The sequence below is a fragment of the Chroicocephalus ridibundus genome, chromosome 4 (genome assembly GCF_963924245.1).
Source record: "Chroicocephalus ridibundus chromosome 4, bChrRid1.1, whole genome shotgun sequence".
Classification (NCBI taxonomy): domain Eukaryota; kingdom Metazoa; phylum Chordata; class Aves; order Charadriiformes; family Laridae; genus Chroicocephalus; species Chroicocephalus ridibundus.
The window spans coordinates 6,613,274-6,628,911 of record NC_086287.1 but is presented as its reverse complement, the minus strand read 5'-3'; the positions used below and the strand labels follow the sequence as shown (position 1 = coordinate 6,628,911).

At 36.9% G+C, this 15,638-nt stretch overlaps 1 protein-coding gene across 1 annotated transcript in view; it reads right to left on the bottom strand.

Moving 5' to 3' along the window:
* The window catches only part of LUZP2 (leucine zipper protein 2), a 211,909-nt gene that overhangs the window by 103,334 nt on the left and 92,937 nt on the right, over positions 1–15,638 (bottom strand). The window contains exons 2-5 of the mRNA XM_063332815.1: positions 13,091–13,208; positions 11,553–11,623; positions 8,344–8,425; positions 909–971 (exon numbers count right to left, since the gene is read on the bottom strand). Coding sequence (XP_063188885.1) covers positions 909–971; positions 8,344–8,425; positions 11,553–11,623; positions 13,091–13,208 — 334 coding nt within the window. The remainder of the gene's footprint in view (positions 1–908; positions 972–8,343; positions 8,426–11,552; positions 11,624–13,090; positions 13,209–15,638) is intronic.

Here is a 15,638-nt window from a genome sequence, read left to right as displayed (position 1 = left end):
TTAAAAAGTAACATGCACGTTTTTCAGATTGACCATATAGATACACTCTTATAGACCAAAGACATCAGAGATCGCTGTTAAAATAAGTGCTTTAAAGAGATCAAGTTTTCACGCACATCGAAATCAGAATAATTTAGAAGAGCAAAACACAAGAATTGAAGAAAACAGATAAAGACAAGAAGCCTGGATGGTAAAAGAGCAAGAGATCATCCGAATAAAATATTTTCAAGTGCAAAGTTCTTTGCAAAATGAAGTGATGGAAAAGCAAACTGTATCCTGATCGAGACAAACTGTTTGGGGAGAAAAAGAGAAGTAGGGAAAAAATATGATGCTGCTGAAATGTTTTAAGTTTCTATTCCAAGATCAAATTTCAAAATAATTCAAGTTTAATACTAACAAAAATAAATTAAAATTTAAAAACCGCAACCATTTTTTATTTGGGATTTTGGGATCAATTTGGGATTAATATTCATGATGTATAAAGCTTAAGAAAACATTTTAGGAATGTAATTTTTTTTTATCATTTTATTAAGAATCTCAATTTTGGGACTGTATTTTCTTCCTCCTCCTCTTGCCTTTTATTTTTAAAGCAGGTAATAACACCGTGGAGGAAGTTTCACCACATATAAATAATCTATAGAACTGAATTAAGTATTCTTTTCTGAAAAAGCACAACTCGTAAGTACAGTAAAAGTTGTACTATGCACCAGTAGCAAGGAGTCAACAGTTGCATTCAATAAATTATAAATTTCTAAATGCACACCATCATTTTTGTTTGCTTTTGTGTTTAGAGTATTTCACTGGAGCTTTATCTTTCTACTACAACGTGTGTTTTAAATATGAAGCCAAACCATACTCTCTTTCAGTGTAAACTCCGAAGGGAGGTGACTATCAAAAGTTCCTCTTACCTCGTTTTGGAGGTCCCGGATCATTTTGCTCTTCCTTTCCATTTCAGTCTTCAAAAAGTTAATCTACAAGTTCAAAGACACGTTTAGCGTGAGCTGTTGAAATGTACCTAAACATCAGTTTAACCATTAATTCTTTTTTTACTCTACTGACAGCTTTCAATAAAAAACCCCATAAATTTCTGCTTAGGCCACAGTTAGGTAGTTGCTAAGTCTACAAATGTTTAACGTGATACTTACTAGAAAACTTATAATCAAGAGAAGAAAATTGTTGTGCATAAATAGGCTTACTTTACTTTTGCACCAGTAGACACAGCATTTATTTTTCACAATGAAGTCACACGTGTTTTTCAGAGAGCTAAGGATTTTTACAATATTAACTGATTTAACAATCTAAACAATTTTTAACCCTCAAAGAACACAACACCCATCACAGCAAGTTTGTAACACACTTATTTGATTTGAATGCTACAGTACTGGTCCTAATGAGATAAACCTCTTGATTCTGATCAGATTCACCTGTGGACCAAAGTGGATTATATGTGAAAGCATTCAAATCTGGTCTTCAGTTCCTATTTAATTCAATGACTTGCCTTGGAAAGTAGGTACTTCGATCTTCATTTTAAGACTGAATTTAATCAAACACACTTTAAAAAATATTTTTTGCAAATTGGTCTAAGTTTCTTTCACGATTGAGCTTTCCTCCTGCCTCGTGGAACATAACGGGAGAAAGGACGTAATTGTACCAACTAGGGTTAAAAGAACACATTTCTTTCACTTTGAAGGAGGATGCTCTCGGATACCTAAATTAGCAAAATCCTCATCCCTATACACACCCCATGCTGCGTTCTCTCCCCATTGATACCAAAGCCTACCTATGTTTCATGGGAAGCGACAGTTCACCTGACATTGCAGCAGCCTTGTTAAGAAAAACAAAACCTCTGTAAGACAACAGATTTGGATTATAGAGACATTGACCTAGAGATTAATGGTTTGGATGTCAGGCAGATAAAAAACGACAGCGAATCTGCATGATATGACAGCTGTACTTAGAATCGTGTCCCCACTCAAGTAGACAGATGTCAGTAATTTAAAAACCATCAACCGGACTTGCCATCACTCTCATCTGTATCAAAAGAGAAGTCAGAGAACACTACCATCGCTTAAGAGAGAAAAGAAGGTAGGGGGGCCATGACACTAGTGCCAACTGACATGCGTTAAGTGTTACTTCTTTTGCAAACTCTCCCAAAATTTTGTTGTTGGAAATACTAGCTACACATCCAGCTACCACTGAGGGTGAGGTTTTAATAGAAGACCAATACGTTCAGCACTTGCCTAGCAATCACGTCCACAAATACTGCCATTTAGTCCGTGCACTTTGTAAAATAAACATGAAGATGTCGCACAACAAAAATTAAAGGTCACAATCAAAACATGGGATCAGGATTAACTGGGGGGGGGGAGAAATAATAAAATAACTATTCACATGGTGGGTCTTGTTTTTTCAGCTGTTCAAAAGATTTGTCAGCTACTACTAAATACTGACAAAAATAATATAATGACCTCCACTAAAGAGTGCTCCCTTCCTTAGCCGTAACTCTCAAGAGAATATTAATATTCCTTCAAAGCACTTCACTTCTAAATCTGAGGATGTATGAAATAGTTAAAGAGATATGATACAAAAATTATTGTCAGTGTACTCTCTATACGTAGCCTGTACGTATCAGCATGGATCTTCTAGCGCAGAGATATTTCAGACACCACAGTACTGTTAATTTAACCAGCAGCCTCTGTTAGTTAAACCAGTAATTTTTGCTAATTACTACTCACATACACACACATCTGATATCACTGATACGGACATCTTAAATAGTGCAAACTTATTGTTTTAGCTTATCTGAATAATTAAAAAAAAATTAAGTCCCTTTCTTTTCTAAAAATAATACCAGTGTTAATTAAAAAGTCATTCATTTGCGCTTTCATATTATAACAGCATTTTTAAAGCGCTTCTACTAAATCTCTACCAGCTGAAGAGCCACTTAGTCATAACATATAGAGAGCTACATGGGAGGGATTTATATGACTTGGCTACTGGAGCCAACATAGAGATAACCATTTAAGTACATCTATGTCTATAATTTCATACTTTAAGACAGATCAGTCTGTATGAGACAATGTGCATGAACGCTTTTAGACAGTCCCAATGACAAGGCATAATCCCATTTTCCAGAAGAGATGTAAAAATTCTACTTTCGGTCACGAAATCACGATAGTATAATAAACAAGAATGGACATTTATACCCAGCTCTAAATTAAAAGGCACGAAACTGAAAAATTGAAACTAAGAAACTTTCTACATCTCTTCTTCCTTTCTACCCACTCTTTGTTCTCGTGTGACATTCACCTCATTCCAAATGTTGCTGCCTTTAATTACTGTCTAGCTGTAATTATGAAAATAGATGATTGAAATATATTAGTGTTCTAAGGCTGAACTTTGCAATATTAAGCAAGGACACTGCTTCTGTCTCCTGGAGACAAACTTCCAAGGTACTCAGAGCTTTGTGTGTTTCAGAGCTCATTACGTTTATTAAAGGCAACAGCTTCCATCCAGTGGCCTTTACTCACAGCAGTTTGTGACCTTGAAATGTTCAAATTAAATTTTCCCCCATCGAAATACAGGATGCTTTAGCAGATGGCAGTGACCTAATTCTAAGAGTCAGACAATAGTTAGTTATTCACTACAGACGAAGGACGGAAGAATACCAATAGAGCATCGTTGTCACAGTCAGAGCTCAGCTGTATGCTTATTTGCTTACCTCCAGACTTCCCGTATCTCGCTCAGGACTAAGACATGAGCATTTAAAATGGCACTGGAATACATTCATTAGCATCTAACTGCTTTGGCAACATCTGGAAACTCTAACGGACTCAACATTAATTTTCAGGGTCTAATTTTCAAGTTACAGTGCAGGAAGTGACTCCAAAATCCACGGAGACCAGGTTAGCCTATCACCTAAATCGTAGGAAATATTCTTTCCTTAGGGAAAAAGTGCTCTACAAAGTGATAAATACTTCTAAAAGCAAAGCTAAATATATTTTTACGTACTAGGATTTCCTAGATGAATGTAACTTTTAAGCTGTAAGTTATATTTCAATTAATAAACCAGACATTTGTCAAAGGCACATTTAGGACTTTAGGACCTGTCACAAGGGCTGTTACTAAACAAAATAAATATTTTGGAAGTGAAATGAACACCTGATCTTTTTATTAAAAATATTGCGGGCAGGAGTTTTGTGATGGGTCTTAAGATTCTTGTTTGGTGGTGGATCTCTCTGAATTAAATTCCCCATATTCTGTTAGTTTTTTATGACTAAGAAAAAGCCTACTGATTTCAAAATAACCATATTGTTTATTGTTTATTTTCACGAGTCATGCATAATGCTTTTCTTAATTCTCATTTTTCGTAGTGAACACTGAGCAACTGGGAAAAAAGAATTTACACAGACGTATTTTCTCCTTTATGTTGACAGACGGTGCTATAATTGTATTGTCAAACAATTCCGCCACCGCGTCTTTTTAAAAATCGTTAGCATGGTATAAAATACCAACGGGAACAAAATGTAAAATGCAGACTAAGGTTAGTCCACTTAGCCAAACTACCTTTGAGTATTTCCCTGTTTCCTTCTTTACTTTCTCCCTCATCCAGAGCTATCCAGCTCTTTTTGTACTTCAATTGCAGTTAATGGGAAACAACTTTGCAAACCTCAAGGTCACTTCCTAAAAAATAACCATTTCTTACGATACAAGCAGTTATCACGAAGCACAGTCAAATGAAGAGCCCTTCTCCAAAAAGCTCCAAGAGCCTGTTAACCTAATGCAGAGATACAGAATCACTACTTACCCTACTTACTGAAATTCACTGGAAAAAAAAAAAAAAACCAAACACAACACTTTCAAGTTACATGTGTTATTTGCCCTCTGCCTCTTTCTTAAAAAAAGTGAAAATTAGTCCACGGTCCCTAAACCTGTTTCTGGAAGAAGTGGTTCCACTTCACATTTAGAGATATAGCTTGACATTATTAATACATTTTTTTTTAACTGCATAACAACCTATTATAAATTGCTTAGGTATTCGATATTAAACGCAGACCAAAACGCTCTGGCAACCTTCATCAATTGTTCAAGAGGACCACAGGTTATTTGGAATGATGTCTTACACATTTTATATACATGTTGTATAACTAAACCCACTAGGGAGCTTCCGACTAACAAGCTTTATCAGTTTAATAAATGCTTTTTGATATACAAAAAAATCCATAGTTCTAGTGTGAAATGGTCTGTAGAGAAGCTCCCTCACAACCCAAGGCTTTCTGCAAGACTGTATTTGACCTTGAACTTTGCAACGTACCCTAAAATTTAAACCATCTTTATCGTAACTAGTATTCCTCTGCACATTCTACTATCCCAGATAGAGCAGCTGAAACAAGAGGGATATAATTTATCCAAGGTCTGCCACATATTTTCTAGAAAAGACCTGTCCCAAGGTGGACTGCCCCTGTTCTTCGTACTTTAGTGCTACAGATGGAGAAGACAAAGGACCCAGAAAGGGAGCGCTCACTCCTGCTAAGGGTCCCCAGGTCAGTCCTCACTGTTATTAGTACGGCAAAGACCAGGAGTGTCTTTACACCTCCTTTTTGTTTCCTTAAACCCAAGTTGCTGCTTCTACCCTCAGAAAGTTGTTACTACCTAAAGGGTACCTTAAAGGGCCAAAAAGAAAATGGATAAGCACGCACAATAACGGTGATAACATTGTTTCTGCTGAACTGTTTGTGCAACTGGTGGTGAAGAGTCTTGCCATACCTTGCAGAAGACTTGGATGCAAAGTGTAATGCATTGCTGCCGCAACTCCTTTGTCCTTTTGGTTTGGCCAGAGTCCTTGGATTCTTTCCAGGTTATTTTTCATGTAATTTGACTGAATTCTTGTAGATTCTTACTTGCACTTTTGCATTTACCTAATAAAGAACACCTTCAGGCAGGTGTTCCCTGCAGAATATATGCAGCCAGTGAGCACACAGGAAGCACTGTACTATGGCTCCTTGGCAAGCGCAGAAAAGAAAGATGTATTTCCAACCCCCCTGAAGGCTTTTATTCATGGGGCTTTGAGAAACGTAATTCTATTCTTATTTACTCTGATGATAATCAAGATTTACTTTACCAAATCCTGTAGAATAAAATGTGCTTAAATTGTATTAGAAACAAGACTCGCAATTCATTAAATTAGAATTAAATCCAAGCTCCCATCCTCTAGCTAGGCTTGCCTCAAAGTACCTGGACCTTCTTTCATAGCACTCATATTGCTTTCAGCAAAAGATGAAACGCACGGAGAAACCAGGTGTAAAGCAACCCTGTGTGACAGTAATAATATTTATTTCCATTTCTATTGCACTGTTTGAATATTCATTCAGTCTCACTGTATTGGTGAGCTTCATTATGTACCTCGTACCCCGAGGCATAAAGAAATAAATGTCACAAACCAAGGGCACAGTTCTACTTTCCTTGAAACAAGTAGCAAATTTAATATTCTATTATTGGCAAGTTTTAGAATCTCGCTCAAGAATTGAGTTTCTCTAAGCAGCTGACAACACTCCCAGCCAAGTTCTGTTATAAACTCAGAGGGTTTTTTCCTGGTTTCCGCACTAGGTAATATTTTTGCTTACAGCTAACGGTACATTTTGTTTGACTTGTCTAGAACAAATCTCGTGCTCTTTCCCAGTGCTAGCGTGTAGACTGAATTTACACAAGGCACTGCTGCTCAGGTTTAAAAAAGCACTATATCACAAAGAACAACGGAGACAGTAATCCATTCACGACACCTGAGATGTATTTAACCCGCAGCTGAATTACTCTTGAATATCAAAATCTAATACAGAGATTAAATAACAAAATATGTTTTCCACCTTCAATTTGTAGGACTAGAATTCCTTGCGCTGAAAAAGCTAGTGGCAACGTGCCCATGCACCTGAAAAAAAGGAACTTTTGACCATCTTCTGAGTACTTAGCAGAACTCAGCATTTTCTTATTTCACGACCATATATCTCACCATCTTAAAACAAGTGCAGATTTTTTTTTCTGGATATATGCTGCCCTGGCTATTGAGAAAGACCCCAGAAATATGTTATTCTTTTCAATTCAATACGGCATTCGGTTTACTTCTTTTGTCCCCTCAAGAACAAAAAAAAAGGATTTTTGTTCTCCAGACAAAATCACAAGTACCAAAAATCCGCTAAGTACATGTGGTGGGAGACACAAGCATAGGTAAAACAGTAGCTTTACCCTTCAGACTTCTGAGTGACAAAGGGGGAAAAAAAGTGTTTTCAAAAAAATCATGTTAATTGAAAGAAACCTGCAAAAGAAACACTTCTGTTCAAAATCTACATGGTTTCTAATGAGAAGGTAGCGCGTGAAACACGCACTCTCACATCTTGCTCACCAAGGGCATAAAGCCACTTACGAATCACATTCATACAAAAGGAGGCATTTGTAAATATTTGATAAATTTAGTAATTGCTTTTAAACATCTATCTTGGAGGAACCCTTGTTTTGTAAGCCTGGAAGACAGTAAAATCTTACTAAATCCACCAGTAGTTATCCAATATGAAATTAAAAACAGATCTATAAGCCCTTATGGCAGCTTGTTTTCAAGTCCAGAGTTAGAATCACAGAACAGTTGAGGTTTGATGGGACCTCTGGACATTTAGTCAAATTATGCTCAGTGATGTTCGTGTTATAGGAATATTACTAACCAACATAGGAAAAATTTCCTTTTTACATCTTAGAATTACACAGAAAACACGATCTACTTTTTTTTTTTCCCTGCAATAGCAAAATGTGGCCATTTATGCCCCACAACATTACAGTGCTACACGAAAATCCAATGAATCGTGCAATTTATCCAGAAACAGAATTTCATTATAGTATAAAATCTTAATGGGACTTAATACCTTCCTATAGTGCTAATTAGATCTACTATGGTCAGACACTCTTCTCCCTGTTTTGCTGAAAATCAGTAGTGGTTCCAAAAAAGTCAATGGATGTATGACAGTGTACATTGGTACAGATGAGACACGAGGCTCCATAAAGATAACTTCATCAGAGAAAGGAGTTGGGTCCAATTCTCCAGGCCCAAATCTCCAAAAGTATATACACACACCTAAATCCCACAGAAATTAGTGAAGTCGGGGAATTAGCACTTTTGAACGTACAAACCTTTTTCAGCTCCTTTCTTCTGAAGCTTGTAGAGTACTACCCATACTTGAAATCCAAGCTTTTTACATGCAAAGTTATTTGACCTGATGACAAATTCTCAAGCCAGAAGGATTAAAAAAAAGAGAGAAGAAACAAACAAAAATAATGAAAGAGGGACAGGGAATCACTCACGGTAGCCTGCTGCTTTTCTGCTTTCTCAGCTGCCTCATTAAGCTGCTTTTGAAAGGCCTCCTGGAGAGATTTCATTTCTTCCCTGGTTTATTGAAAACACAGAACACAAACTTCATCACAAGTGTCCATTAAGAAATAATTCTTCAGATTCAAGAAAAGGCACCTTTAATTATTTAGCGTAACAAGCAGATGTACTGTGTCTATGAGTCTTGCTCATAAAATCATAATGACCCCATGAACCGTAGTGCCAATGCAAGACAAAAATTATCTGTGATGGAAATTGGCCACCTTTTACATCTACTGAATAGCCTGCTGTGCAAAACATCTGCCAGTGTATAATTTCTAGCAAAAACGATTGGCACCAAAAAAAGCGAGGAAAGCGGGCTACTGAACACGCACCGAAAAGGAACCATACTACTATCGATGAGAAATAGTTTATACCTGCTTTAAAATAAATAAATAAAGAATGCTCAGATAAAATTCAACCTTCACCTAGCTCTTTCTAGAGATAAGCGACACAAAACCCAGTAGAAGATTCTGGCATACCGGAAAAAAACCAAGAGGATAATTGCTTGGACTGGCCTTTATTTGAATCAAAAAATCCCTTCGTATTACTGATGCAGGCAGAGAATTTCTCCAAATTGCGAGGACCGCAGCAGGCTGACATCCTCTGCAGGCCACCTACTCACAGTGTATGACACGCTTTGGGACTGTGGCAAATGAGAAGAGCTTTTTCTCTTCTAATTTCAGAGCAAAATTTCAAAGCTTTTTCAGGGCTGTTGCTTGCATGGATAAACCTGCACAGAAGACCAACACAGAACTAGATTTACACACAGATAATAATTTAGCCCAGCAAAAACTAAACTGGAATGGAAACCATCGAGTTCACACAAGAGACCTTGTGGCTGCTGCATCATCTTTCTTGTTAGCCGATAACTTTACTACTTTTAGCAATTTCAGCAACACTAGTACAGAACAGATTTAATTGAAACACTGATTGAGCAGCATGAAACCAATGCACCATGAGCACAATAGAGCTGTCTTATCGTACAAACAGATGCCATCATTTCAAAGTGCTGATGGTGCACAGAAAGAACAAAACTTGAGGCATCATAGTAAGTGACCACGTTTTACTTGCCACTTGCTAAGTACTGAAGAATTCACATAAAAGGGATTTAAAAAAAATACCTAATTTGACGTCAGCGCAACTGTATCTACTTACACAAGCTGAAATTCTAGCACTCTAAACTTTACTTTATCATCCACCATTGCAGAGAATAATCAAAGCAGTGCTCACAGACCAAACAGCTCATGTTTGTCCAAAGGAAGAAGATCATAAGATTAATATTGGGATATATTTTCAATTTTGGTTCAGATACAATAGATTTAAGCAAAACACATTGTTCACTGTTCTTCTCCGACTCCAGATGAAATACAGCCTGAGGCTCTCGGCAAATAAACTGTGACCCTTCCTTAGTGAAATTCTATGAGGGAGATTCCCTGCCGCGTTCTGAACACCTTCTTACACTGAACTTCACCACCTCTCTGGAAGTGAAATCCAGTAAGCCTGTAAACAGCTGTCAAGTACCTGCAGTAGCTCCAAGGCATTTTCTTGGAGTATATTGTAAAAGCCTTTTACTTTCTGAAGGAGTGTGAGGGCTGCTCGGCGACATTGCACCGACCCAGGGTTTATCTCTGGGAAGGGCCGCTGTGCCATACACTCAATAGCTGAATCCCTTAGAAGCAAAAGTCAACATGTACTTTTGGGTGGACCTTGAGAGGCTTTAAGGGATGATTTAAGGAGGAGATTAGGAAGTAGTTGTTACTAGTAGTTTTACTACATACTTGTAGTATGTAGCAAAATTTTCCCTTAGCAGACTCAATTTTCCCATCTGCAACTAGATCTATTTACTACACAGTCTATTAATACTTCTAATCAATTAATCTCTCTATTTCATCAAAGCTGCACAACCATCAAACCACTACAAAAACGCATTCGCGTCTGAAGGATGGGGTCCGTGACAAGGGCAGCTACGATGCCGAGACATATACCTTCAGTTGCACCCAGGCCATATCACATTAAACAGGACATTAGCTGAAGTCTTGCTTTCACCATTTAATAAATTTGTCTGGAACATCTGAAAGACTTCTACATATCTGACCCTTCTTTATCAAAGTAAGAATGAGAACTTCTATGAGTATTGGATTATGGATCTTATTTGTTGTGTATTGAAGAAGTGAAGGTCATTTTACCACAAGCCTTCTCTGTAGCAATGCAATTTCCTATGTACTTCTATTAAACACAGTATCAGCAATAAGATTGCCACGGGATTTAAGTATTGCATTTCTAACAATGAAAGAAGTGTGAACTTTATTGAGTCCTTCAGTAACTTTTATTCTAAGGAAAAAGATGAAGTATAATTGCATTCATTACACAGTATTATTCCAGCGAAAGTGATCCCTGTATTAGTGACATTTTCTTGTTATTAAAACTGTATTGACGTCGTTATTTGATGGTCTGCATTCCAAGAATTAAGAGAAGTAGAATGACGACGGTTACTTGTGACAAAGCACTTGGGGACTTGAGACTAAAGGACTAGGCTGGGAACTTGCATTCCCAGCCATGGAAACTCATTGTTTCTGAAGTGCGCAACGAGTTATCTGCAGTGAATGCTTCTCCCTGCTCCTAACTGCCTTCCTCACAGATACCCGGTGCAAGTGTTATTACATTGGCACAATGACTAGTGATTTTGGGCGCCTACAGGCACAAATATTTAATTAAGAGGCCTGAATAAATATATATCATCATCTTTAAATGCAAAGATTGAGATACTTTAATAATTTAATTAACTAGGCATTATCACACACTAGTAATTTTCTAAAACTTCCGATTTTATTCTTTTTCATGATTATTCTTATTCATGATTAAACCTAAACCTTCCTGAGAAATCCCAAGTCTCTTTCTTTAGCAGATATCTCACTATAGCATTTTCATATCTTTTCCTAATATATGTCCAATATCAGCAAATAAATCATTTGTTTCAAAAATTCCCCAAAAGAGCATCCCCTGCCCTTCCTTTACTACTGTAATCAGCAGACTCTGGAATACAGTAGTGTTTATAGATTAAATTAAAAGGAAAGGTGGAATTTCCTAGTCTGACAGTTATCAGTCTGGAAACGGAAAGAGAAGGGAGGAGTTGGGGTCTTACCTTTGCTTTTGGCCCAGTTCCAGAAGTTTCTGCACATCATTTTTGGCCGATGCTTCATCATTTTTCAAAGACTGATAGCAAAGGAAGAACTCTATTACCAAAGAGATCTTAAATATTATTCATCTGTGAAATGATTAATCTGGCCGTCTTTCATAAAACGCTCCCGGTGAATTACAGATATTACCCCTCATGAGAAATGGAGGAACAGCCTGAGTTTTTTCTTTCACCATAACTCAGCACAGCTAACTGTACACAGCTGGTTTTTCTAATATTAAATGAGAGCTGATCAAATAAAATAAGTAGATTTAGAAACAAAGAGATGACTAAAAGCATTAAGATTGTATGACAAAGATAAGGGTGTATATACAGAAGATAATACTACAGCTCTTTGCCTGTATCTGCCTCCCTGCAGTGTTGGGTCTGAACTACCTCCTAGGATAACTTTGCCGAGTGCTACCTTCAACTGTACTGCGTAGGAAATCCCATTCTCAACAAGGAGAAGCGCATTTCTCTAAAAAGTAAGAAGAAAAACCCCTACAATAATAAAGCACGGTAAAGCACTCAAAAAAAAAAAAGTTTAATAGTTCATATTAATTAGAAACAGAGACGTCTGGAATATAAAACAACATGACATAAAAATATAATATAGCACAGTACTGATACACAGTACCAGTATTGCTCTGTGAACAGGTACAGGGATGCTACTCCTTATATCTTTCCCACCTACCTTACACCAACTGAAGATAAAAACGCAATGTCAAAAAAATACTGTCCTTTAAAATGGCACGAAATACAGAGACAAATCTCAATGGATAATGAGTCTGAATGTTTTCACCAGACCAACAGACTGTATCTGGGAAAGACAGGCGTGCTTTTAAGTGAACACCTGGTGATTTCAGGACCTCAAATCCAGAGAAGGATTTTTAATCTGCTTTTCACTCTGAGGAGCTGATCTGACTCCAGAGTTAATCTGACTCTTGTCCTTCCAGCCTATCCATGACACCTCAAAACCTCCCAACTTAACTGCAGAGGTGTCTCAGCTCTAGCTGCAGGCTCATCCAGCACAATTTGTTACCTAAAATTGTAAAGTAATGCCCTGCAGTAAATCCAGTCAGACCACATAGACAGCATGTCAGGCAGCTAAAGTGAGCAGCTAAACTAGACTGAGTAGATGTAACTCATCATCAAAGATGCAACCTGCAACAGTAAAGGAGATCCTTTATAGTAGCTGACAGGACAAACGTCTGATAACTCCACTAAAACAGCTTATCCCTTCCTTTTTTTGTTCTACTATGCTCTCTTTTCTTCTTTTTTTTTTTTCTTTGTTTTTAAGTGGACAAAGGGCCCAACTCATTAGGATTACATTTTCCATTAAAAGCATTGGTTTTATGTTAAGTGCAAGGTCAACAAAATAATAATTATTCACATATTAAAAAAAACCCAACCACCCCATATTTTTTTGTAATAAATGGAATATGAATATGAAATGTGAAAAAATCAAGGTGAATAATCCTACAGAAACCAAGACACAACCTAACCTGGAGGTTTACTTTAATTCCCTCAAGTTCTTTTGAAGTCTTCGACAGTTGACGAAGGATATTGCTTCTTTCCTTAAAGACTTCTTTCAGCTGTCTTTCCAGTTCTTCATAGCCCTGTCTAACACAGAAAATAAAAGCATGAGATCTTCTCAAAACATTCCTGAATGCACTCAAAAACGGTTTCGGTTCATACAAATTTTACTAATTCAAACATTCTTTACGGGTTCCTAATTGGAGTGTGGGAAGGCCCCCCTGTTCACCTGTATAACAACTTGAATTCTCCCAACATAGATAAATAGATGTTTTATCTGTCAAAAAGATGCGCTGCATCTGACTATACAAATTATCAGACTGAAACACTGCGAATGGTGTATTGTCTGTGATGAACAAGAGACAGAAAGGAGGTATTTAACATGAGTGACGGTACACAGTACGAGATTTTTCATGTTTTAAAAGATATTCACTGCAAGAAAACAAGCAAAACTTCGCAAGTATGAAGTTTTGCGACACCCAGTAATTTCAGGGAAGGATGATTCAGATCTATTTTAACTTTGTAAAATACATTTCATTCCACAATTTCCCCCATGCTTAAACCTCCTTACAGTATAAACTAGAACTGACAAATACGCTAAGAGGAATCAAACCTAATTATTAATTAATGGTAAGTCAAAATATATTCTATCTTTTTCAAAATGGTAATTTTTACTTGGAATGTAACTGTACATTTTAAAGTTTTTCTAAAATCCACACTGAAATAAATCCAACACATATTGGTTTAGGCTGAACGACATACTGATCCAGCTCTCCAACTCTGGTACCCCATTCCAGAAAAAAAGCACACACTGCAGTTAATTCTAAACCAAAACACTTTTACATTTAGAATTGTCTTCTATTTCTTCTTTTGAGGAAGACTCAAGCATCCATTCCTTCTACAACTTAATTTTATTTTTTTCCTCCTTGCTGTATCTCTGGTTCTAAGGAAGGCCGGGGGGAGGGAGGGGCGGATGACCTCAACTCTGCAACACATCAGTACTATTTTATTATCATATCCAAGACCTTGAAGTTAATGCTCCTTTAATGGATTTTGAATACCCACTTCAGCAAAGAAACTCGATAAAGCAAATTAAATACGTTATCTATTATCAGTCCTATCTGTTTTAGGAATAGACAGCTCACAAAATAGGACAGATTTATGAAAAAAGAAAATTATTCCATATTAAACAATACTTTGGATACCTATAGGAGATGAAAGTGAATGAAACTTCTCTTTAATCAACACAAGACTTTAGGCAAAGAATTTTAACTTTATATTGAAGTTTCAGCAATAATTCTATTCAGCTTTGACAGAATGTTGCAAATTAAAAAGGACAGAGTTCTTTGAGTTTCTATCTCTGACGAAATACAAAACATCTCTAATTTCTGCTTGCCGCTGCAAAATAAGAACTAATATGTTATGGTCTGCAACATAGCACCCTACACTTTCAGTGAAGGTCTTCAGCACAATTGCTACGTCAACTGTTTCATTTTACAGGAGAAGTTCTCTTTTAGAGGAAAGTTGAAAAGGAAAAGAGGAGGGAGATTCATCCCCTCAATACCAAAAATGTAAAGTTTTCCCAGGGTAGTTCAATCAAAACTACAGTCTTTCTAATGCATTGCGTAGCTGATAAATAAAAAGATCGTCTCTCAGTAAAATATTTTATTATCTTTATAAACTTTACTTTTTCTTCCAATTTGTGGATGAACTTTATTTCAAGAACCGGTGGTTTCAAACCATTTCAATTATGTTCATCCACCAGTGGAAAGGGAAAGCTGCAGATCTACTGGGGGAACAAGAAGACACGGGGTGAAGTCAGTGCAAGGAGAGAATGCCAGGACTCAGCTATGCATACCTACTGGTAACTAAACAGCACTGAGTAATCTGGTTATCCTCGATACGGATAACTAATGTTATAAAAAACACATTATCTCAAATACAGGTCATGTAGTCAAACTCATCATGGGTCTACAAGAAAATCCACACGCCAAGATTTAACCTTCCTGAATGTAGGTTCAAATTCTTCAATCAAACTGAATGAAAGAACCTACTGTTATATTAATTCAATCTAGCCAGTGCTAGAATACCTGACAAATATTAGCATTCTGGCTGTTACACGTAATGTAAATAAAATCTCCTGCATTTAAGTTTTAGATAGAAACACCTATAGTTTTCTTGTTACCACTCCAGCTATGTGTGATTTTAATGAAGGTATACATCATTGTGAAAGAGCTGGCTCACCTCAGCAACAACAGTACGTGTAATCAGCCTGACAAGCTTCAGAGAATACTCCCGTTTTAATTTGCTGATGAACAGGGGTCAAGGAGGAATTTCCTCCCGCGCAAGTAATCAGGTAGTTTCAATAAGGTCAACACTTCCATTCCCCTTTCGGCATCACAAAAAGTGTGTTAGACTTAATGGTCTCTTTTGCCACTGAAATGTCGTGCTTCTGTTTAAAGTTAAACCCTGAATTTTAAAAAAAAATAAAAATAAAAAATACCTACAAGCGGTAAC